This window comes from Salminus brasiliensis, chromosome 6 (genome assembly GCF_030463535.1).
Source record: "Salminus brasiliensis chromosome 6, fSalBra1.hap2, whole genome shotgun sequence".
NCBI classification, from domain to species: domain Eukaryota; kingdom Metazoa; phylum Chordata; class Actinopteri; order Characiformes; family Bryconidae; genus Salminus; species Salminus brasiliensis.
In genome coordinates this window covers 1,309,069-1,334,672 of record NC_132883.1, presented here as the reverse complement: position 1 = coordinate 1,334,672, position 25,604 = coordinate 1,309,069, and the positions used below count along the sequence as shown (strand labels likewise).

The 25,604-nt window shown below is 42.4% G+C and overlaps 1 protein-coding gene across 1 annotated transcript in view; it reads right to left on the bottom strand.

Moving 5' to 3' along the window:
* Positions 1-795: 795 nt before the first annotated feature.
* cacna1ea (calcium channel, voltage-dependent, R type, alpha 1E subunit a) overlaps positions 796-25,604 on the bottom strand; it is a 38,074-nt gene continuing 13,265 nt past the window's right edge. Inside the window, 15 exon segments of the mRNA XM_072681274.1 lie at positions 796-4,797; positions 4,877-5,049; positions 6,400-6,541; positions 6,980-7,078; positions 11,032-11,152; positions 11,487-11,593; positions 11,879-11,979; positions 12,823-12,930; positions 13,282-13,387; positions 16,714-16,810; positions 22,493-22,620; positions 23,541-23,706; positions 23,833-23,924; positions 24,035-24,100; positions 24,725-24,841. Coding sequence (XP_072537375.1) covers positions 4,309-4,797; positions 4,877-5,049; positions 6,400-6,541; positions 6,980-7,078; positions 11,032-11,152; positions 11,487-11,593; positions 11,879-11,979; positions 12,823-12,930; positions 13,282-13,387; positions 16,714-16,810; positions 22,493-22,620; positions 23,541-23,706; positions 23,833-23,924; positions 24,035-24,100; positions 24,725-24,841 — 2,112 coding nt within the window. The 3' untranslated portion in view covers positions 796-4,308.

Genomic DNA, 25,604 nt, shown 5'->3' with positions numbered 1-25,604 from the left:
TCTCTCATTAGGGTGAATATTAATAACGCTCTAAATGTAGGTATTGTGATCTACACTGAGGAGGCGGAGCTACAGTCTCTCATTAGGGTGAATATTAATAAGGCTCTAAATGTAGGTATTGTGATCTACACTGAGGAGGCGGAGCTACAGTCTCTCATTAGGGTGAATATTAATAACGCTCTAAATGTAGGTATTGTGATATACACTGAGGAGGCGGAGCTACAGTCTCTCATTAGGGTGAATATTAATAACACTCTAAATGTAGGTATTGTGATATACACTGAGGAGGCGGGGCTACAGTCTCTCATTAGGGTGAATATTAATAACTCTAAATGTAGGTATTGTGATATACACTGAGGAGGCGGAGCTACATTCTCTCATTAGGGTGAATATTAATAATGCTCTAAATGTAGGTATTGTGATCTACACTGAGGAGGCGGAGCTACAGTCTCTCATTAGGGTGAATATTAATAAGGCTCTAAATGTAGGTATTGTGATCTACACTGAGGAGGCGGAGCTACAGTCTCTCATTAGGGTGAATATTAATAACGCTCTAAATGTAGGTATTGTGATATACACTGAGGAGGCGGAGCTACAGTCTCTCATTAGGGTGAATATTAATAACTCTAAATGTAGGTAGTGTGATATACACTGAGGAGGCGGAGCTACAGTCTTTCATTAGGGTGAATATTAATAATGCTCTAAATGTAGGTATTGTGATCTACACTGAGGAGGCGGAGCTACAGTCTCTCATTAGGGTGAATATTAATAACGCTCTAAATGTAGGTATTGTGATATACACTGAGGAGGCGGAGCTACAGTCTCTCATTAGGGTGAATATTAATAACTCTCTAAATGTAGGTATTGTGATATACACTGAGGAGGAGGAGCTACAGTCTCTCATTAGGGTGAATATTAATAATGCTCTAAATGTAGGTATTGTGATATACACTGAGGAGGCGGAGCTACAGTCTCTCATTAGGGTGAATATTAATAAGGCTCTGTTGAGCTTAAAAACATAGAACCACGTTTGTGGGCGGAGCCTAGATAGATTAATTGACCTCACTGGACTTAAACATCTCCTCTTAGACCCTGAAACACACAGCAGAGGAGCAGCATACACACACTCACCCAGAACACACACCGCAAGTACTGGTCACGCATACACACTCTCTCTCAGCACTGGACACCGGACGCAGCAGAGGGAAGGATCTCCTGAGTGAGTTTCTATGATCCTCCACAGAAAGCAAACAGCTTCAGTGACATCAGAGGGTTTTTTACTGCTCCTCTGTGTTTGGGGTCTGCAGAGAGAGAGGGACGAGTGGTCTTCTAAGCCCAGCGTTCACCTACTTATCTTTTTATATTAACCCATTAATGTCCACATCTGAAGGGTTCTTTTACCTTTGGTCCTTTTGTAGTTTGAGTCTGAGCTCAAATCTCAAACAAACCAAATAAATGAAGAGATAAAAGACTAAAGGTGTCCTTCTGCGCATACAGGACTACTGATAAAACAAAATATTATAATTGAATCTGATTCAGGTCATATGGGTACTTTTAGATGTTGATCCAATGTCCACTACAGTTCAGAAGTTTACAGGTCAGTGTTTTCAATAATAAAACATCACGCTGATTGAAGATAAACATAGAGGATGATGCTACACACTAATCCTGTGCATCCTCACAGGTTTCAGATCAGTATTAGGAAACAATATAGTAATAATTACTTAAAACTTTAGAAAGTGTCCAGATGATGAACAGAGCTGATCAAGAATTAATGAACCTACATTTTAATAAACTATAAACAGCTTTCAAAATCATTAATAATTATATTTAACACATCAGTTAAGAGGAAACCAGTGACTGTTAAAGCTCAGGTGCTGCTGGTTCCTGATCTTACTGCGGGTTCTCCATCAGTCAGTGTTCTAGCTGTCAGCTCTGTTAATACTACAGGACTACAACTGAACCCCAACAGGAGCTGTAATCACTCACTAATGATCATCTGATCATATGAAGAGACTATTCTCACTAGTCTGAGCTCTGAGCCATATTGCTGAGCTTCACATTCTCAGCAGTGCTGAGCCTTTCTGCTGTGTGTGTGGTAATAAGTCATTAATACTCAAACTCAAAAGTGGTAATAACTCATTAATAAATGGACATGGAGCATCTGGAACAAAGAAAGATCAAACTGGAGGAAATGAGAAGGTCAGATGACCCTGACTGGGGTTCAATTGTAGAAGCTTATGGAGAATCTGCTGAAGCTGAGAGCCTTAACACTGACTGATAGAGGAAAGAACAGGAAGTAGAAACCTCTGAGCTTTGAGAGTAGAGATAAAGATGGCCTCTCTGTTTGGAAGAAGACCTCTGATCACTGTCCACCTTTATATTTGTATTTGTAGAAGTGATTCTAAGTGATTAATGAGGAGTAAATAATGTTTAATAAATATTTAAGTAGTTTATTACTCTTATTTTAAAGTGGTACCTTAAATAAGTCTAAAACGCGTAATGTTTTAAATGTAGAGATCATATCTTGAGAAGAATTACTCAACATAATAAATAAAATAATAATGTTGAGTTATTTTACACATAATTTAAAAATATAATTTATAACTTATAGCTATTTACTGTTCCAAATACTGGAAATATGGACTGAAACGTAAAAACAATCCATTTTGCACAGCAGAAAAGACCCTAAATCTTGTTAATTAAAGTAATACGTCTCACTTTGTGCAGAAATTGTGCAAAAATATTATGATTATTAGATTATTCATACATTTATTTATTTTCTTAAACAAGTAAAACATCTAGAAATATGTTGAATAATCTTTAAGAATCAATGAATATTCCTACAACAATCACATAATGAGAAATATCACATGATTATATAATATTATATTATATTTAATATATTTTCAGCTGTCGAGATCAGGTGTGGGAGGTAATATGGAAATCTACACTAAGATGCTCTAAGGGCGTTTTCACACTACAGCTTTTTTCCCGACCCAGGGGCGTCCACTTGCTCTGAGTTCGGTACGTTTGGTCAAGTGTGAAAGCTGTTGTTTATGAGCCTGAAATCTGTAGTCTGGGGTTCGCTTGAAGAAGACTCCGGCATGGTCTGCTGCAGGTGTGGAAGCTACGCATGTGATTGGTTCATTTTGTCATGTGACTTTGTCAAGAGACTGGGCTAAAAACGAAATGCCATGACGCCACGTGAAATGCCATGACTCCAGACAGAGTGTTTGTATCCAAGGAAAATAAGGAAAAAAGAATAAACCCAGGTCCATTCGGCAAAAATTGCACTCAGAAAAGTGACGGTCCCAATAGCATGATAGATCCACGGTTCGAATGAACAAGTTACATTTACGGCATTTAGCTGATGCTCTTATCCAGAGCGACTTATGGGGTAACTCGTATTACAGAGGTGGGCCAATGTAGTGTTAGGAGTCTTACCCAAGGACTCTTATTGGTGTAGCACAGTATAGTCACCCAGACCAGGAATCGAACCCCAGTGTCCCACATGCTCTGGTAGCTCATTGGCAGGTGGTGATGTTGTGGTGTGGTCTGTTGCACCACACCAACCATTCTTCTGCGTAAAGGAAAGCAAAGAGGTATCTTTGAACTATTAGTCTATTCCAACTAGCTAAGGCCTTTCTTGGGTAAATAGCAAATAAGCAATAAGCCCCTCCCCCAAACAAGCCCAGAACAGGTCCTGGGTGCGGACTTGTGTATTCGGGACGAGTGTGAAAACGCCCTAAGGCAGGGGTGGGCCAAGTAGGCCGGGGTTCAGCACAGTGTGCTGATTTCCCTGCTCTAGCAGGCCTACTAAACCTGGCAGATAACAGGTGAGCTGAATCAGGTGTGCTTAATAGTAATATAGTATAAAATAGTAATATTAATAAATAGTAATATTAATAAATAGTAATATTAACACTATTAGGTTTAATCTGAGTGAAAACCTGTGAACTGTAGGGTGGAACCTCATCAGAAGAAGTGGTGATGTAACGCTTGGACACAAATGGGTTAACTGAGAACCCTGAACTTGGTTATGCTGTTGCGGTTAGAGCTGCTCTGAGCTCTGCAGCGCTGCTGCTTGCATTGAGGGAACCTCTGGAACACAGCAGGGATGTCCTGTTTATGCTGTGTATGGCTGGGCAGTGCAGTGCAGATTTCACCTGTCGTTCACAGATACAAACACACAGGTATCGAGCGCATCATCGGTCAGGCTGAGGGTAAGCAGTGAAGTCCAGTCTTGAGCCCAGACCCCCAGCTCAGTCTCCCCCGTTCTTCTGCTCCATCGTTTCTGCTTGCATTTCAGCAGCGGTCGTCCTCGTCAGTGTCACTCAGCAGCTCGCAGCCCGACGTGCCTCCCGTCGCTTGCGCCAGGCGCTTGCGGAAATGCCCGTTGGGCACCTGCCAGGTGTGCCGCAGCTGGGGGGCGGAGCTAATGGCATTGCTGCGGCCCAGGCTGGTTGCTATGGCAACCTCAAAGGTGAGCGTGTCCTCGGGGCAGTTGGAGTCCGGGCTGTTGAAGTCCTCGTGCAGCGGCAGGTACGGCTCGGAGATGTAGCGCTGCGGGGAGGCGTGGCTTATGGCCCCTGGGCCCGCCCCGCGAGACAGCGGCTCCTCCCCTTCTCCTACGGGCTGGGTCCGTGACTGGCCGTCTTCTGCGGTCAGATGGGCGCGGCAAACGAGGGGCGAGTAGGAAATGTGCGGGCGGGGCCGAGAGGGTGTCTGTGGAAGCTGACGGCGCCCCCTGGGGGTTCCGGAGTCTGAGTGCAGCGGACTGGCAGAGGATTCACCCTGTTAAAGGAGAGGGAGAGCATGAGGACAGGACACGGTGGACGAGCCTGTGTTTAAGTAATGGAGTGTGAGTGTTTACCTGCATGTGTGGTGTGTGTGTTCTCCCCTGGCTGGGCGAGCGCGACTGTGTGTCCCGTGTTTGGCTCCTGTCCTCTGAGTTACAGCGTGATGGATCCGGGGACAGCAGCCGCTTCCTCTCCTTCGACCGCCCCCTCTCTCTCCTGACCGGCTCCCTCAGGTTAGACCTGACACCTACACATAGCGTACAATACAGATACAGCGCCAACACCTGTATACCTGCACACCTCTACATATGTATACCCCAAAATCTATACATCTACACATCTGTATACACAGACATGTATATCTGCCCAGCTGTACATATATACACCTCCAAATCTTTATATCTGCACACCTGTACACATACACACCTGTATACTTGTACACTTATACATATGTATACCTCTAAATCTATATATCAGCACACCTGTGTACACACACCTATATACCTGCACACCTGTACATATGTATACCCCCAAATCTATATATCAGCACACCTGTATACCTACAAACTTGTATACTTTTACATTTATACATATGTATACTTCTAAATCTATATCTATATATCAGCACACCTGTATACACACATGTATATCTGCCCAGCTGTACATACATTCATATATATATATATATGAATGTATGTACAGCTGGGCATATATATATATATATATATATATATATATATATATATACACCTCCAAATCTATATCTCTACACACCTGTATACCTGTACACTTCCACATGTGTATTCCTCTAAATCTATATATCTGCATGCCTGTATACCTGTACCCTTGTACGTGTGTATATCTTCAAATCTATTCATCCGCACACCTGTACACCCACACGCCTGTATATCTGTACACTTATATGTACGTTTACTTCTAAATCCATACATCCGCATGCCTGTATACCTACACAGCTTATACATGTAAACCTGTACCTATGCATTTCTCTATATGTATATATCTGCACAGCTGTATACCTGCCCACCTGTACAAATGTATACCTCTAAATATATATATCTCCACACCTGTATACCTGCACACCTGTACACATGTATACCTCCAAATCTATACATCTGCATACCTGTATATGTACACACTAGTATAAATGTATATGTAAACTTGTACATATGTTTATCTCTAAATCTATATATCTGCACACCTGTATACACACTAGTATACCTGCCCCCCTGTACATACATATATACACCTCTACATCTATTTATCTGCACATCTGTATACACACACATCTGTATACCTGCACACATTTACAAATGCATACATTCAAACTGCATAGATGTACACCAACATATCTGTATAAGAGCACATTTTAACATATACATACCTTTAAATCTATATATCTGCACACCTGTATACCTACACACCTGTGAATATGTATACACCAGAATCTACATGTCTATGTATATATACGCACACCTGTATACCTACGTTTGTCAACCATCCTTTATAAAGCATTAAGTACATTTCTAATGTACTGTCCATCCATAACCCTTTATAAAGCAGGGTCATGAAGGCTGACCTCTGAAGCTCCTTTGTCTGGGTCTCTCCAGCCGCTCAGGACTGACCCTCTCCAGGGAGAACTCCTCCTGCCAAACGCCGTTCACACACTGATCACCGATGGTGGAGAACGAACGCTTCATGAGCTTGTTCTCTGAGCTCGCCTGTAAAAAACACAGGCATGCCAGAAATGGAGAGTAACCCTGCAGAGAAATCCAACCAACCACACCTCCACAGACCGGACAAACACACAGAGACAGACGTACAGACATCCAAGCCCAGATCTGACGGCCTAGTATCACCTGACACTAACCAGCACTCCTCTCTCCCAGCTGGCACTGCTGTGTAACGTGGCTACTGCCACCATTTCAACTAGTCTAGACTCCAGACCAGGTTCTAGAGAAGACACTTTTAAGGTTCCTGTGTTCTCCTCAGATCAGACCACCAGCTTTCGCTCCGACCCAAACACAGGCCAGTTTCTATGATCAGACCTGAGGTTTAGCCGTTACCTGGCACCATATTAACAGGAAAAGAAAGGGAGTGATAGAGAGAGAGATAGAGAGAGAGAGAAATCATGTCTGGGCTAATCTGGGCTGCAGTACCTGAGGCTCTACAGCCAGCCGAGGCATGGAGGAGGCTCGGATAGACACGGCTCTCTCCGGCACCTGTAGCATGCTGCTAAAGTCTCTGTGCTCTGGCACCTAGTCAGTTAGAGAGAGAGAGGGCAGGGAGGGAGGGAGGGAGGGAGACCGTCTGAACCAGAGAAAACATGGGCAATGGCATAACAGCAAGTGTCCAGCAGGGGGCCACTCACATCGCATTCAGACTGTTGTATATAGTTAAAGCAGGTCCAGAAAGTAAACGTCCGCCCAAGGATTATGTTCCAATGGAGTCGAAACTAAATCCTGGGGCAGATTATTACTCACTGGACCTGGATTGTGCGTCTCTAGTTTAAAGGCGACTTCAGGTAGGATTAGAAGGAGGTAAATAAAAGGCAGGGGAGGGAAAGCAGGGCTACCGTAGCGAAGGCTCCGGGCAGAAAGTAAAGAGGCAGAGGTGCAGCACCACGAGCACAGAAGGCCAAAGCTTGAGCTTTAAAATGAAGCAGCTAAGAGCAGGTGTGAGATTCCACCAAGTACAAAAACCTCATGCAAAAATAACCGAACTACGCACTACTACCAACTACAATATCATAAACCAGGAATTACCACAAATGAAAGTCAGCAGAATAACAGAAAGACGCCACAGAACATACAACCATGTAACTCGAACAGAGCCCAACAGCAGAAACTACACATACATCTTCAACCTGGATTTGAAAAGGATTTAAAATATTAGGAGAAGATCCAGTCAGAAGTAAAAGAATATTAAACACTTAAAGAGCAGCTTAATGGAAGCAGGACTGTGGAATGGGCTGTAGGAATCAGAAAATGGAAATATCCCAGTAGCTTCGCAGCTCCCTCTAGCACTAGCAATGCTCCCAACACTAGGAGGGACAGCCGACCTGCTCGGAGGAACGTGCCGGGCGCCCACCTCCATCACACAGAGCTAACAGACGCCTGCGCTGGCCAGCATCGCTTTAAGAGTGATGAGGGGAAAGAGAGAGAGAAAGAGAGAGCGCCACCTACGACCGACTGTGCTCTCTCTGACTCCGGCTGCTGATGACAAAGCTAAATAATTAAATATATATAATTATTATAAATAATAATAAATAAATAAATCAGAATGTTCAATTCTTTTATTGTTATTATTATTATTATTGTATTGTGCCAAATATTTCTGTACATACCCGGTACTTTTAGTACTCTCTGTACTTTATATAGTACAGTATAAACTAAAGTATAGTAAAGTAACTAAAGTAAAGTATATACAAGCATTTTTAAAGTACTGCATATTAACTATTAACTTCTAAATATAAAATATCGCTGTGCCTCACAGTTTTACAGACGTTAGTAAATATGTACAGAAGTAAATATGTAGTATATATATACACTCCATATTTACTATTAACTTCAATATACATACTGCTGTACACGTACCTGGTATTTTTAGGTAAGTCTTCTTCTATCTTAATAAGTATTTTCCATAGAATTACTTGTACTTACTGACTATTTACCATACAATTAAGTATTACTAATAAATCATCTTTGAAAATACTCAATTCCATGTACAACAGTGGTGTACAGGCAAGTTCTTAGCTGCCAAAGGCACCACAAAACACTACAGTGCCCCCCATCTACAATAAAGAGCTACCATTTAAGTGCCGGGTGCCCGCCTCCATCACACCAGCTAACAGACGTCTGCGCCGCCCAGCATCGCTTTAAGAGTGATGAGGGGAAAGAGAGAGAGAGAAAGAGAGAGCGCCACCTACGGCCAACTGTGCTCTCTCTGACTCCGGCTGCTGATGGCAAAGCTGCATGGCTCGGGGTTTGAACTGGCAGTGCATTAGACTGCTGAGCCACTGGGGATGCTGGGGTAGAGTAGTGTATTGTGGTGCGTTGCATCCCAGTAAAGCTTTAAAATACAACTAAAATCCACTTTAAATTCTTGTTTATTAAATAAATAAATAAATAAATGGAAAAGTCTCTCTTTCTGTGACCAATCAGAAACAGGCTGCAAATGAGGTAAAACAAAGCTGGCACCTGTCTGCGTTTTTTTGTATTGTACAGTGGCTTAGCGGTCTAATATGCTACCACTACGGCCCAGGGGTGGTAAGGTAAGGCTGAATCTTGAGCCATGTCCCTTGAGCCATCAGCAGCCGGAGTCTGAGAGAGCACAACTGGCAGTGCTCTTTCTCCGGGTGGGTAGATGGCGCTGTCTTCTTTCTTTCATCACATCACATGGATATCTTTGATATATGTTTCATGGTTAATGGATATGTTTTATGGTTAATTCTAATTGATTATATATATATATATATATATATATATATATATGATGTGTATTATATATAAGTGTACTTATCAGACAGCTGTGTGGTGTATCTCGGGGTATGAGTGTTTTCTGGTCTTCTGTTTACTAAGTTTTTTTTTGCACTCGTCTCAGTGAAGCTGCTTTATGATGATGTAATGCAGAATGACATGTGATGACACAATAAATCACACAGCAACATTCAAAGCGCGACATCCAGAGACGACCCAGTCAGAGCCGAGACTTTAAAACACCAGTTTCTGGCGGAAAATGAGACCTTCACTTTTTTAGGTCTCACTTTTTCTAGTTGTTCTTGACATCTTAACATCTTAATGCTCAGGGGGTCTCTGAGGGTCTTCTGTTGATGTCAGTGTTAGACACACAGCAGCAGCAGCAGCCCGGTTTCCACACAAGTGTCATCACAAGTATAAAAATGTCACATTGAAAGCTCTGACAGATCTGACAGTCTGACACTTCATGGAGAAGAGACTAGAGAATGAAGACCGAGCGACGTCCTGCTGGAAGCAACAGCCTCACATCTCTACACCAGCACACTTTACTACAAGATGGCCACTGCACTGCCAGCAGTGAGCTAATCATCTCAATCATCTAATCAATACAGCAACAAGTTCTTAAAAGAGCAATGGCTTTAATTAATCATATATTATTGGTCAATTCTAATAAGCTCTGCTGTACAGACCTGATAGTTCTACAAGTGTTACTGTGTAATTGTGAAGTATGTACCAGAAACCACTAGTAATTTATTACTCATTTAAGGGTAGGTACTGTACAATGTGCATAACATGGTCAGGTTCTATGTGATTACTCCAATTGTCCAATGTGTGAACAAGAAGACAGCAGTACTTACTACACTTTGTTGGATATTAATATTAGTATATGTATTAGTATTAGTATATGGTTAACCTCCAGGAAATAGATGCAACAGCATTTCTAGCTTAGGCATATACGGCAGGCTCTGGTCCTGGGAACTGGGTGCCTATCAGGGTTGTAAATCCATAAGTTAAAGGTCAGTAGGCTATATATATATATATTTATATACACACACCCTCTGTATATTTGGGGGGGGGGGGGGGTAACAGGCTAAAACAACTGTGTCCAGACTCTTAAATTCTTTTATTGTTATTATTATTATTATTTTATTGTGCCAAATATTTCTGTACATACCCAGTACTAAAGTACTGCATATTAACTATTAACTTCTAAATATAAAATATTGCTGTGCCTCACAGTTTTACAGAAGTTATTATGCACCTGCTACATTATATATATAATTTGAAAGCACTATATATTTACCATTAACTTCAATATACATACTGCTGTACAAGTACCTGGTAAGTCTTCTTCTGTATTTTTCATAGAATTACTTGTACTTACTGACTATTTACCATAAAATTAAGTGTTACTAATAAATCATCTCTGGAAATGCTCAATTACATGTACAACAGTGGTGTACAGGCAGTTCCATAGCAGCCAATGGCACCACAAAACACTACAGTGCCCCCCATCCACAATAAAGAGCTACCATTGAAGTGTGATGTGCTGAAAGCAGTGGGGTCACAGCTGGAATGGCATTCCAGTGGTGGTGGAGGTGAGCAGCACAGAGGCATGTGAACCCAGACTCCTCTGTTCAGATCATCTGAAGGTGGCAAGGTGGAATGATGACATGCTGGGTGAGGACAGTGTTCTGTTTATGTGTGTGTGTGTGTGTGTGTGTATGTGTTACCGTGTCTTGCGGTGGAAGGTACTGCAGCCGGTAGTCTTCCTCCTCGGGTTCTGGACTCAGGGGCTGCATGAAGAGTTCCTGAGGGGAGATTGGGCTCAGAGCTACGAAACCTCCTCTGGTCCTGTAGATAAAGCACACACACACACACACACACACACACACACACACACACACACATTAAACCTTAGTTCAAACATCCCATAACTCCACCTCCTAATCCACAACAGTCACAACACTACTCTGTTTGGGTACCCTACACACCCTAGCAACAAGCTTATACACCTTAGCGACCACACAGCAACACCATAACGCCAACCTAAAATAAAAAACCTGAAATAAGAACTGCACAATGAGCACAGCGAGCCCTTAGTAACCCCATAGCAACCACTTATTATACCATACCACCTGCCTAGCAATCACATAGCAACCACACACACTATGCATGGACTAATTACAGTGCGGATCCTGCGCTGTGTGTGAGGAACGGCAGGGCTTTGGCGCTGGAGAGGATTTCCTGTGGCAGCGATGAAGCGTCCATCCTCTGGAACATCGGTGCATGTTTCTACAGGAGGAAGGACAGCAGTTACACGGCTGATAGGACACTGTAATAACACTGTAATTACACTGTAATTACACTGTAATAACACTGTAACAGTAACACTGAAGTAAGACTGCTATCAAATCAAATCAAATCAAATCAAATTTACATCAAATCAAATCAAATCGATTTGAGAAATTGAGCCCTAATTTCTGAGTAAATCTCTGAATTTCTAAATGAATGTGTGTGTGTGTGTGTGTGTGTGTGTGTGTGTGTGTGTGTGTGTGTGTGTGCATTATAGAGCCTTACCTGCTCCTCCAGCTGCTGCCGGAGTTTCTTGGCTTTGCTCTGTTTGTAGTAGTCCATGATCATCATGGCTGCATAGATTTTCCCTATGGTCATGTCACTGGCTGCAGGAGACACACAAACAGCACCTTCATCTCTGCTTCACAGAATCCACCGCTTACCTCCGCTGAGGTCCAGGTACACTGTAACCTGAGCCTGGTTTTATTAACCAAAATACTCATCATTCATTTCTACACAACCATATTCTCACCTCGCTTATGATTAAACCGCCGTTTCTGACTGATATGCACTTCATTAAAAAAAAAAAGTATTGGGACACCTGCATTATTCATTATTGCATCATTCACAAGGGTATTTAAAATTGTTGGAGTAACTGTCTCTACTGTCCAGGGAGGAAGACTTTCTACTCGATTTTGGAGGAGCTTTGCTGTGAGGATTTGACTGACGGCATTCAGCCACAAGAGTTAAGTTAGTGAGGTGAGGAAGTTGGAAGATCAGCATCTACCTCGTCATCCCCAACTCATCCCATCCAAAAGTACTGGATGGAGCTCCACCACCACTATCATTCCAGAGAACACAGCTGCTCCACTGCTCCACAGCTCCTCAATGCAGGGGGGCTTTATACCCCTCTACTAGCCCCTGCCTGGAATTAGTAGGCAGCATGGAGCCAATAGGGTCATCAGTGTTGATCTGCTCCAGAGAGTCCTATTCTATCGGCAGTACTTCTCTACAGGGACTAGACAAGCTGTGTATGTATACCTAAAGTCTGTGTGTACCTGTGTATGTTGCAACCTAAAGTAGCTGAATGCATTTATTAGAAGGGGCGTCCATAAATATTTGGACATTTTTGTTTTTTAGTACAAAGCATCAACCTTTGATTTTTGTAATTATGGATTCCACCATCACTCTCCTGCAGAACCTGGTCATTAAGGGTCATGATGCCTCACCTTTGTGGATGGGCACCAGCAGGTCCAGTGATTTCTGCGAGAGATGAGGCCAGATAACACTGATTTCCTTCTGAAGCTCAATGTCCATCTGACCCCTGTCCTCACCACCTTCATCACACACACACACACACACACACACCATTAATACTACAATTCAGGAATGTGCAAACTACACCAATACAAAACATGCAGCACTCATCAGAGGTTTTAGGTTTAGGTTTAAGTTTAGGTTGGTGTGGTCTTTGGTCACTGCATAAAAATCAGCTCATTTTATACAGTTTAATAGACGGCCGTGCCTCTATGCCTCATAAATCCCCATCAGTAACACAAGACTAATCTACATCTTGGCTGAAGGTCATTCCTAACCCGAAGTGATCTGGCTCTCTCAGCTGTGAGGGCCCAAACTGTCAGTGTGTTTGTGTTGCTATGTGTGAGTGTATTCAAATAAAAGGCTCTAACCTCGAGCGATTTTGACCTCCAGGGCCGTCCTGATCAGAGCCATGAGGGTGGAGGTGAAGTGGACTGTCATCTCTTCATCCACCGGCATGTTCATCAGAACCAGCCTCTGAACACAGGCAGGTCACCACGGAGACAGAGAACATCAGGTCACCATAGAGACAGAGAACACCAGGTCGCCACGGAGACAGAGAACAGCAGGTCACCACGGAGACAGAGAACACCAGGTCACCACGGAGACAGAAGCGTTCACTCATGCTCAGAGAAGATGCACAGTGGGGGACACTTTATCTGTAAGGCTGCACTGAACACCATGACAGCACTGCAGAGCCGGACACATCCAAATAAAGCAGAGCACTGTATTTGAACATGTCACTGTAAAGCCACAGTCAGACCGAACACTGGAAAAGCCAATTCACTAGAACGTGAAAACACGTTTGCGTCCAGTGGTGGATCATTTCGATTTATATCAAGTTCAAGTCACAAGACAAGACCCAAGTTACTGGGGTCAAAAGTCCAACTTGACTGGGATCAGTGTCCGGGTCAAGATTCCAAGCTTTGGGGTGTGAGTCCAATTCTTAAGCCTCTGGAAGTGAGTCTAAAGTGAGCACTGAGTCACAGGGGTTCTAGTTCTAGTCAAGAGTCGAGTCTGTGAGGTTTTATCCCAAATCAGGTCTTAAGTGTTTAGGGTGTAAGTCCAATTCTCAAGTCACTGGATGTCAGTCAAAGTTGATTATTGAGCCTTGGGGATTCTAGTTCTAGTCAAGTGTCGAGTCTCTGGGGTGAGAGTCTGAAATGAGTACTTGGGGTTCAAGTTTTAATCAAGTGTCGAGTCTTTGGGGTGTGTCTTTGGAGTTCAGTCTCAAATCTTTTTGGGGTGTGAGATTGAATTTGAGTCTGTAATGTGAGGGTCCAAAGTAAGGGAGGGAGTTTCTGATGTGAGGATTTAAATCCAGTCTCTGGGGTTCAAATGGCAAGTCAAGTCTAAAATCTCTGAGATTCTAGTTTAAGTGGATTCCTGGGTCTTGGGGTGAAACTCTAAGATGAGTAGGTGGGGTTTAAGTCAAGTGTTGAGTCTCTGGGATGTGATTTCTGAGGAGACTTTAGAGTCTCCGAGGTAAGAGTCCTCAGAGACCTCAGAATTCTCTGAGGTGCAATTCCCAATCCAGCCTCAATTCCAAAACTAGTCCCTAGGGTTCAAGTTGGAAGCCATGTCTTAGAGTCTCTGGGGTACTAATATAAATTGAGTCTGGAGTCTGTGAGGCAAGAGTCCAACTTGAGTCTTTCAAATTTTTCTAGGGTGCAAATCCAGTCTCTGGCGTTCAAGTTGCAAGCCACATCTAGAGTCTCTAGGGTTGTAGTCTGAGTCGAGTCTCTGAAGAGAGAGTCCAAATATCTGGCGTTCAACTTCTAGTCGAGTGTTTAATCTCTGGGATGCAAGTCCAAGTTGAGTCTCAAGTGTCTTTGGGGAGCAAGTTCAAGCTTAGAGTCTAGAGTCTCTGGGGTGTGAGAGTATTTGGTGTGAGAGTCTGAGACGAGTATTTGGGGTTCATGTGAGTCTAAGTTGAAACTCTCTTTGGGGGAGCGAGTTCAAGCTTTTGAGTCTCTGGTGTTTAAGTCTGAATCAAGTTGTTTGGGTACAAGTCAAGTCTCGAGTCCCTGGGGTGAGAGTCTGAGACAAGTGTCTGGGGTTGTGTTTGAGACTCGAGTCTTTGGGATTAGAGTCTGAGATAAGTATCTGGGGTTGCAGTCGAGACTGAAGTCTGAGTCAAGTCGTTTGGGTACAAGTCAAGTCTCGAGTCCTTGGGGTGAGAGTCTGAGATAATTATCTGCGGTTGCAGTCGAGACTGAAGTCTCTGGGATTAGAGTCTGAGATAAGTTGCAGTCGAGTCATAGTTAGGTCTCAAGTCTCTTTGGGGAGTGAGTTCAAGCTGAATATACAGTTTCTTGGGTGTAAGTCTAAGTCAGGTATTTGAGGTGAAAGTCCAAGATGAGTATTGAGTCTCAAGTTAAGTCTCAAGTCTCTTTGGGGAGTGCATCTGAGTTGGGTTTTCTAGGTTTATTTCAAAACCACAATGCAACTGGACCACCCATAATTCCCAGTTTGTTGTCCCACATTGTTGAAGAAAATGAGAAGTTCAGTGTAACCGTGGGTTAACAGTTCAGCAGACAGCAGGATGCAGAAGGATGGCCGAGAGACAACAGTGAGGAATGGCTTCTCTGAATCTACCTCCCACAAGCTGTTAGGCAATCATTCTAGTCAAACGTACTTTCAGAGCATAATATGCAAGGCACCAGTACAGTCTACTAACAAACATTAAAAAAATGAACACAGAAATATACCTGGAACAACTACTATGTCATTGAGATGACCAACAACAACCATGTGTCCATAGAAATGTATGTTTGGGCCCATTTTTTACAGCAGGTGGCAGCTCACACTGATTCAGACTGTAGTCACGCCCTGCTGCTAATGCAACAGTGTTAAACAGGAAGGTGCACACCTACTGCAAAACTGAGCCAAGGCCAGGCCTTTAGTGCACTTAGGTAATACATCACACTTCTGACTACCTTATAAGCCACTTTGGAGGGGCATTTCTTGCCCAGGCCAAGCGGAGGAGACATGTAGGTCAGCATCTCGTACATGTCAGTGTAGTGAATACGGCCACTGGGGGTGGGGGGCATCACCGAGGGCAATGTGATGAAGGAGGGTGAGTAGCAACAGGAGGAGGCATATCCACGAGGAAGGGAGAGGAACAATATGGAGAGGAGCAAGAAAACAAAGACAAAGGGAAAAGGAAGAGGGTCATTTACTGTTTCTCAGTCACAACGAAAAGAAAAGAGATTGAAAAGGAAAGCATGTCACAGAGGAAAGTCCAGCTTGAGCTCTTTCTATGCTTCTGCAGCATAGAAACATCTGAGGAGAGAAATCATTAGGATGGCCAAAGAGATAAGGAAGCAGCCTCTGGGATCTGGGATTTATACGGAAGTCTGAAAGTCTTAAACTAAAACCGTCCCATCACAGAAAATAACATATAAATAAACCTGTGGTTAAATGATGGAACCACACAGGCAGGCCAGGCCGAGGACTTGATGCTTTCCGAGACTCCTACAGTCATGCAGGGTATAAATCCCAGATCCAAGCCAGACACAGAGAGTCTAAACCCCAACTGAGGTGTGTAGTGTAACTGCTGAACCTTAGACCCACTAACCACCCGAAGGCCGGCATAGAGGCCAACAGGACATGCTCTGTGTGCATGGAGGCTCTGACTTTGTCTTTGGCAAGAGGGCCGAGCAGGGTGGGCGGGCTGTCACAGGGAGGGAAAGGGGTGCGGGACAGAGTGTGTGAGGAGGGGGCGGGTTGGCAAAAGGAATTAGGAGCAATGAAAAGTGGACGGGAAGTAAGTTGTGAGGTAGATTGTGGGTGAGCCAAACCTTGCATGCCACCCTGTAGGGGCAATTCTTCCCAAAGCCCAGAGGGGGCGATATAGTGCGCACTACTTTGTACATCTCCTTATAGTGTATCCTTCCACTGGAAGAGGAAACACAGACTGTTAGCTGTCAGAGAGGCATAACCTGGACATCACTGGACAGACTGTGTGATTGGGGGGGTGGGGTGGGGGGGTTAACTCATTCATCAATTAATTTCGAACATTCATTCATTTTTACATTCAAGGGCAGCAGCAAAGGTTAAGTTAAAAAATCATTGATCATTTATTTTCAATTATTCAAATAGTCTTAAAAAAAAACCCATGTCAATAATGGTGTTAACCCTTAGGCTTTCTAGACCTTCTTATAGTTTGTATGTCTGAAAGCTGGCAGTTTACCTCAAATTACATTCTAATACTTATATCATAATACATTTATAATAATGATTATAAATGATTATAATATTATAAAATTAGAATAATATTTAATTCTAATTATAACATGGTGTACATCTTTCTCGCCTAGCTTTGCTGATGGCTGGCTCTGTACAGTGATGAAATCAACCATAAGGCATGTGGAACTAGTTAGGAGGAGGTCTATGAACGAACAAGGTGGTGACCAGGATTAATTACAGTCCTGGAAAGGGGGAGGTTCCAAAACAAATGAGGTATTAACTATGACCAATCACAAAATCACAAAATAAACAAAGTGGTGATTAGGACCAATCACAGTTCGGGGGAGGTCTCAAAACAAACAAAGTGCTGATTAGGACCAATGACAGTCCTAGAAATGGGGAGGTTCCAAAACAAACGAGGTATTAACTATGACCAATCACAATCAGAGAAAGGTCTCAAACAAGACAAACAAGGAGGTGATTAGAACCAATCACAGTCAAGGGCAGGTTGTAGGAAAAAGGACTCTCTTTGTGAGAGATCTTGAAATAAAACAAACAAGGATGTTAACAGAACCAATAACAGTTCAGGGGAGGTCTCCAAACAAATAAGGTGGTCAGTAGGACCAATAACAGTTCAGGGGAGGTCTCAAAACAAACAAAGTGGTGATTAGGGCCAATCACAGTTCAGGGGAGGTCTCAAAACAAATAAGGTGGCCAATAGGACCAATAACAGTTCAGGGGAGGTCTCAAAACAAATAAGGTGGTCAATAGGACCAATCACAAGTCGGGGGAGGTCTCAAAACAAGCAAGGAGGCAGGGATTAGGCCCAACAGCAGGGACTGTGGGCAAGATCTCAAAACGAAGGAGGTGGTGATTGGGACCCATCACAGTCAGGGGGACTTCTGAGACCTCTCACTGACAGCGATTGGTCCTGATGATCAGGGGGAGGTCTCAAAACAAATGAGATATTGATTAGGACAAACTGCAGTAAGGAGGAGGAGGAGGAGGTCTCAAAACCAACATGACTATTGGCTGGTGCACCACAAACACCAAAAGCAGTGCTGTTTAGCTGTGCTGTAAGGTATTCTGCCAGCTTAAAGAGACACATGTCTAACATGTCAAAATCCAGTATAAATAAACATCCACCTGTATTACCCTTCTGTTCCATATGGATAAGGATACGGAAAACTACTTTCTGGAATGGGCAGTTAGAGAACAAGAAGGCTGCAGGACAGGACAGTATAGGAGGAAAGTTATTAGGGCAATAAACAAAATAAAAACACATTTGTGCAAGACAGCTATGCTAACTCCTCAGATACAGTGGGGAAAAAAGTATTTAGTCAGTCACCAATTGTGCAAGTTCTCCCACTTAAAAAGATGAGAGAGGCTGTAATTGACATCATAGGTAGATCTCAACTATGAGAGACAAAATGAGAAAAAAATCTGAAAATCACATTGTCTGACTTTTAAAGAATTTATTTGCAAACCTTCCATCAGCAAGGGCATTGAAGATGAAACGTGGCTGGGTCTTTCAGCATGACAACGATCCCAAGCACACTGCCAGGGCAACAAAGGAGTGGCTTCGTAAGAAGCATTTCAAGGTCCTGGAGTGGCCTAGCTAGTCTCCAGATCTCAACCCCATAGAAAACCTTTGGAGGGAGTTGAAAGTCCGTGTTGCCCGCCGACAGCCCCAAAACATCACTGCTCTAGTGACGGCCCCATTCATTCTTTCATGTACACAGACCAGTCGTCCTAGTCCCGTTGCAGAGAAACAGCCCCAAAGCATGATGCTGCCACCCCCATGCTTCACAGTTGGTATGGTGTTCTCTGGATGCAACTCAGCATTCACTCTCCTCCAATCACAGCGGGTTGTGTTTATACCAAACAGTTCTACTTTGGTTTTATCTGACCATAAGACATTCTCCCAATACTCTTCCAGAACATCCAAATGCTCTCTAGCAAACTTCAGACGCGCTCGGATATGTACCGGCTTAAGCAGGGGAACACGTCTGACACTGCAAGATCTGAGTCCCTGGCGGCGTAGTGTGTTACTGACGGGTGCCTTTGTAACGGTGGTCCCAGCTTTCTGCAGGTCATTCACTAGGTCCCCCCGTGTGGTTCTGGGATTTTTGCTCACCGTTCTTGTGATCATTTTGACCCCATGGGCTGAGATCTTGCGTGGAGCCCCTGATTGAGGGAGATTAGCAGTGGTCTTGTAGGTCTCCCATTTTCTGATTATTGCTCCACAGTAGATTTCTTCACACCAAGCTGCTGCCTATTGCAGATTCAGTCTTCCAGCCTGGTGCAGGTCTACAGTTCTGTTTCTGGTGTCCTTCGACAGCTCTTTGGTCTTCAGCATAGTGGAGTTTGGAGTGGGACTGTTTGAGGTTGTGGGCAGGTGTCTTTTATTCTGTTAGCCAGTTCAAACAGATGCCATTAATACAGGTAATGAGTGGAGGACAGAGAAGCCTCTTAAAGAAGAAGTTACAGGTCTGTGACAGACAGAAATCTTGCTTGTTTGTAGGCGACCAAATACTTATTTTCCACCATTATTTGCAAATAAATTCTTTAAAAATCAGACAATGTGATTTTCTGAATTATTTTTTCTCGTTTTGTCTCTCATAGTTGAGTCTACCTATGATGTCAGTTACAGCCTCTCTCATTTTTTAAGTGGGAGAACTTGCACAATTGGTGACTGACTAAATACTTTTTTCCCCACTGTATCTACTGGTGTGATATATAAGGGTTCACCCTGTATGATTACCTTTCGCTGACCCTGTTCTAACAAAGGCTTTGGTGATGTGTAGCAGTGGTCAATGGTTACAGTGGTTAAATTATTTAACCACACAGGCAGGTTAGACGGGGGAAGCAGAATGAGAAACCTTCCACTTCCCCTATCGACCAGATGAGCAGACCATCAGTGACTATGAACATGGAGAGGCCTGCAGCTGCAGAATGTCCTAAACAGTTATTTAGGACATTTAGGTTGGACCCTTGGATTGTTCACAGGGTTGTGGGTTCAATAGCAACCACTGGGCACTTGACCAAGGCAGTTAATCAGGGTGCTGTAGCATGGCTGATACTGCACTGCAACTCTTACCTTACATTTTTATCTCGTTTTGTTTTTAGCACACTGACCACTGACTTTATGTTTATTTGGGTTTATTCTAATGTTATATAGAGTTAATTACAGGTAGACACTCTCACTGACCACTGACTTTATGTTTATTTGGGTGTATTCTAATGTTATATAGAGTTAATTACAGGTAGACACTCTCACTGACCACTGACTTTATGTTTATTTGGGTTTATTCTAATGTTATATAGAGTTAATTACAGGTAGACACTCTCACTGACCACTGACTTTACGTTTATTTGGGTTTATTCTAATGTTATATAGAGTTAATTACAGGTAGACACTCTCACTGACCACTGACTTTATGTTTATTTGGGTGTATTCTAATGTTATATAGAGTTAATTACAGGTAGACACTCTCACTGACCACTGACTTTATGTTTATTTGGGTTTATTCTAATGTTATATAGAGTTAATTACAGGTAGACACTCTCACTGACCACTGACTTTATGTTTATTTGGGTGTATTCTAATGTTATATAGAGTTAATTACAGGTAGACACTCTCACTGACCACTGACTTTATGTTTATTTGGGTTTATTCTAATGTTATATAGAGTTAATTACAGGTAGACACTCTCACTGACCACTGACTTTACGTTTATTTGGGTTTATTCTAATGTTATATAGAGTTAATTACAGGTAGACACTCTCACTGACCACTGACTTTATGTTTATTTGGGTGTATTCTAATGTTATATAGAGTTAATTACAGGTAGACACTCTCACTGACCACTGACTTTATGTTTATGTGGGTTTATATCAAATGTTATATAGAGTTAATTACAGGTAGACACTCTCACTGACCACTGACTTTATGTTTATTTGGGTTTATTCTAATGTTATATAGAGTTAATTACAGGTAGACACTCTCACTGGCCGCTGACTTTATGTTTATTGGGGTTTATTCTAATGTTATATAGAGTTAATTACAGGTAGATGCTGTCACTGACCACTGACTTTATGTTTATTGGGGTTTATTCTAATGTTAATTACAGGTCACCATGCTGGTTGACCAGATTGACCAGCAAGCAGAAAAAGTTGGTATTGGACTGGATTTTTCAGCAGGAATTATAATATATATTATACTTAGTTACTTAGTTATACTTATTTACTGTTTTTTTTAATTATTTGATTTACTAAAAGTGCTTTTTACGGTTTACTTAATTAAAGGAATAACAGATAATATAGCTTCTGTCAAGAAATGTCACCTTAAACAAGCATGTTTACCTGACAAAGGAATTAGATACTTTTATCAGATACAGGTATTTAAACCAATTAAAATAAGTTATTAAAAAGTGGAAATATCTTATCATTTAAAAACAATACAATCTAAAAATGTGAAATATCAGATATTTAGATTACATTTAAGATCATTTCATTTGCTAAGACATTATTTTTTTGCAGTGTATAAAAACCTTACGTGAATATAATAAACCAGAGTAACCAGCACAGGAGGTGCAAATTAACAGAAACCAACCAGTAAGAATGCTGGGAATCCAAAGCCCTCACACTGCAATTATTGCCTTAAGCCAGTGATCCTCAACCTTGGTCCTAGGGGGCCCCTTTTCTGCACATTGTTCCTGCTCTAACACACCACCTTCATCTTAGAAAGGGCGTGTTAATTAGCTGATTAGCTGGATCAGGTGTCTTGGAAGCAGGGTGAACAGGAGGACGTCCAGGACCAGTGTTGGAACCACTGCCTTAAGCTTAAGCAGAAAAGGAACTGTTTTAGCAAGTCTTTACACATAACCATCACTGTCAACAGCAGTCAGTCTGACTAACCTCTGCATCTAAAGGCAGAGATGCTGTTCATTCAAAGAGAAGCTTGAATGAATCATTTATTGAAAGGATTTCTGTTATGAGACACAGAAATGATGTTTAACTTGACTTTAAAATAGAATAAACGCAACAGCTTCACACTGCAGATCACTCAGTCTGAAAAGGGTCTGATCACTCTGTGTGGGGTCTACATCCTCAGAGACGGTATAACTCTGCAGCCATTCCAGGTTCAGTAATGTTTTCAGGGCTGAGGAGCATATTTAGCTTAAAATGGTCTTATTGAGCCTCTATACTACTGTAAGAACACTCATGATCATCAGTTACTGGGCCAGAAGTGTTTGCTCATCAATGCGTTTATGTGCTTTTTAGTAAAACCGCAAAAGAAAAACACAAAGTGTCTCCCCAGAAAGGTGGTGTTTCCCAGCTGATTTCAGTGTGTTAACACTTTCAGCATGGTCCAGACCCAAGTCTCACCAGGCAGCTCGATCGTACTGCCCCCACATCCGCACAAACTCATCCAGGTGATGAGGACCCAGAATGGAGGAGTCCCGCGTCAGGTACTCAAAATTATCCATAATAACAGCGACAAACAGATTCAGCATCTGGAGAGGAAGAGGGAGAGAGACAGAGCATTACTGTTACTGTATTTAAAGGTAAAGGTGCACGTATTTATATACATTTAGAGTTAATTACAGGTAGACACTCTCACTGACCACTGACTTTATGTTTATCTGGGTTTATTCTAATGTCATATAGAGTTAATTACAGGTAGACACTCTCACTGACCACTGACTTTATGTTCATTTGGGTTTATTCTAATGTTATATAGAGTTAATTACAGGTAGACACTCTCACTGACCACTGACTTTATGTTTATTTGGGTGTATTCTTATGTTATATAGAGTTAATTACAGGTAGACACTCTCACTGAACACTGACTTTATGTTTATTTGGGTTTATTCTAATGTTATATAGAGTTAATTACAGGTAGACACTCTCACTGAACACTGACTTTATGTTTATTTGGGTTTATTCTAATGTTATATAGAGTTAATTACAGGTAGACACTCTCACTGAACACTGACTTTATGTTTATTTGGGTTTATTCTAATGTTATATAGAGTTAATTACAGATAGACACTCTCACTGACCACTGACTTTATGTTTATTTGGGTTTATTCTGATGTTATATGGTTTTATAGGTAGACACTGTCACCGACTTTATGTGGTCTTAGCTGTCTTAAGATTTTTGCACAGTACTGTATAGTTACACTGTTTACTGTATATAGAGTGAAGAAGAGATAATATGACACTATATGTCCAAATGTTTGTGGACACCTCATCTAATAAATGCATACCACCACTTTAAGCTTTTAAGTCCCAATACTTTTGTCCATATAGTCTAGAAGAGTTCATAGTTTCATTGATAGCTTTACTATATTATCACTAGATTCGTTCTGCTGGGAAATGTAGTTACACTAATAGCTCAGCTGCTGCCAGTGTGTGTGTTCATGAGTCTCACCAGGAACGAGCTGAAGAAGATGAAGGAGACGAAGTAGAAGTAAGCGAAGTCCGTGCCACAGCCCCCCTCAGGCTCAGCCGTGGGGGTCAGAGAGTGGTCAGTCTCACAATCCTGCCCCCCTAAACACGACAGCATGATCTCCTGCCAGGACTCACCCGTTGCACTCCTACATACACCGCAAGCAAACATGCACACCCAACACAACAATAGAACATCTGTATTTCATCCCACCTTTACCACACACACACACACACACACACACACACATGCAGGTGAAAACAGGCAGTGTTACCTGAACAGCAACATGAGGGCTCCAAAGAAGGTCTTGAAGTTGTTGTGTTGATTAATGTGAGTTTCTTCATTCAGCTTAATGTTCCCGAAAACCTTCAGAGATGTAAGGACATCAGGAGCATCTCCAGACAAACATCTCCAGCACATCCAGGATTATTCATATCAATACAGATCATAATATTCATTTTTCGATGGGGGTTTACCTGCATCCCAATGATGGCATAGATGAAGAACAGCATGGCAATGAGGAGACAGACGTATGGCAGAGCCTGTGAAGTTAAAGGAATTCGGGAATTGATTTTTCGGAGAGAACTTCAGGGCATTGCTTAAGTAATACACTCAAAAGAGTCACCAACCGACCAAGCAGTTTATCAGATGCCATAACATTAAAACCACCTGCCTAATATTGTGTATATCCCCCCTGTATATATCCCCCCTTTAAGTCCGGTAAGTTGTGAGGTAGGTGGGACGTCCATGAGCATCAGTGAGCCTTGTGCACCCATGACCCCAGCTGTCCTTCCTTGGAGCACCTTTGGTAGGAACTCACCATTGCATACTAATAACCCCCCACAAGACCTGCCTGATGTTCTGGAGATGTTCTGACAGTCCTATTGTCTAGAACATCACAGTTCGGTTTTTGTCTTGTCTGCTTCATCACCTTCATCACCTTCAAGATCTGAATGTTCTTCACTCGCTGACTAATATGTAGATCCACCCCTTGACAGACTGGAGCCTCTGGACCCAGATCCTCAGTGTTATTCACTTTAGCCGGCAGTGGTTTTAATGTTATGGCTGATGCTCTCTGCTTGGCGTGTGGGGTGTTGAGGTGTGGTAAGACCTACGTAAAATGCATTATAATTATTATTATTAATATTATTATTGAAATGTCTGACCTTGAAGGACTGGACAAAGGTCCAGAGTAAGATCCGGATGGTGTAGCCCTGCCGAAGCAGCTTTATCAGCCGAGCCGCTCGGAACAGCTTCAGGAAGCTCATGTTAAAGGATGCAGACTACAAAAGTCCAAGCAGAACACAGGAACGAATACATACATGAAACTAAGCCTGGTTTCATTAAACTTAACCAGGAAGGTCTGATCTTACCAGAAAAGGTCTGATGTGGGTGCAGGTTCTTCATCCCAGTCAAGCAGGAGAAACATTTAATTTTCCACTTTAATCAGGCAGTCTTCAAACAAAGTGAGTAGCTATGTGACGTGAGCTCCTGCTTTGTGGGAAGAGTACCTGCAACCACACCAGCTCTTTAAGACCCCGGAACTAACCCTTTAGAGGACAGGAACACCATAGAGAACCCCTATGCACATAGAGAACCCCTATACACATAGAGAACCCCTATGCACATAGAGAACCCCTATACATATAGAGAACCGCTATACACATAGAGATCCCCTAAAGACATAGACAACCCCTATACACATAGACAACCCCTATACACATAGAGATCCCCTAAAGACATAGATAACCCCTATACACAAAGAGATCCCTTATACACATGGAAAACCCCTATACACATAGACAACCCCTATACACATAGAGAACCCCTATGCACATAGAGAACCCCTATACATATAGAGAACCGCTATACACATAGAGATCCCCTAAAGACATAGACAACCCCTATACACATAGACAACCCCTATACACATAGAGATCCCCTAAAGACATAGATAACCCCTATACACATAGGGATCCCTTATACACATGGAAAACCCCTATACACATAGACAACCTCTATACACATAGAGAACCCCTAAACACA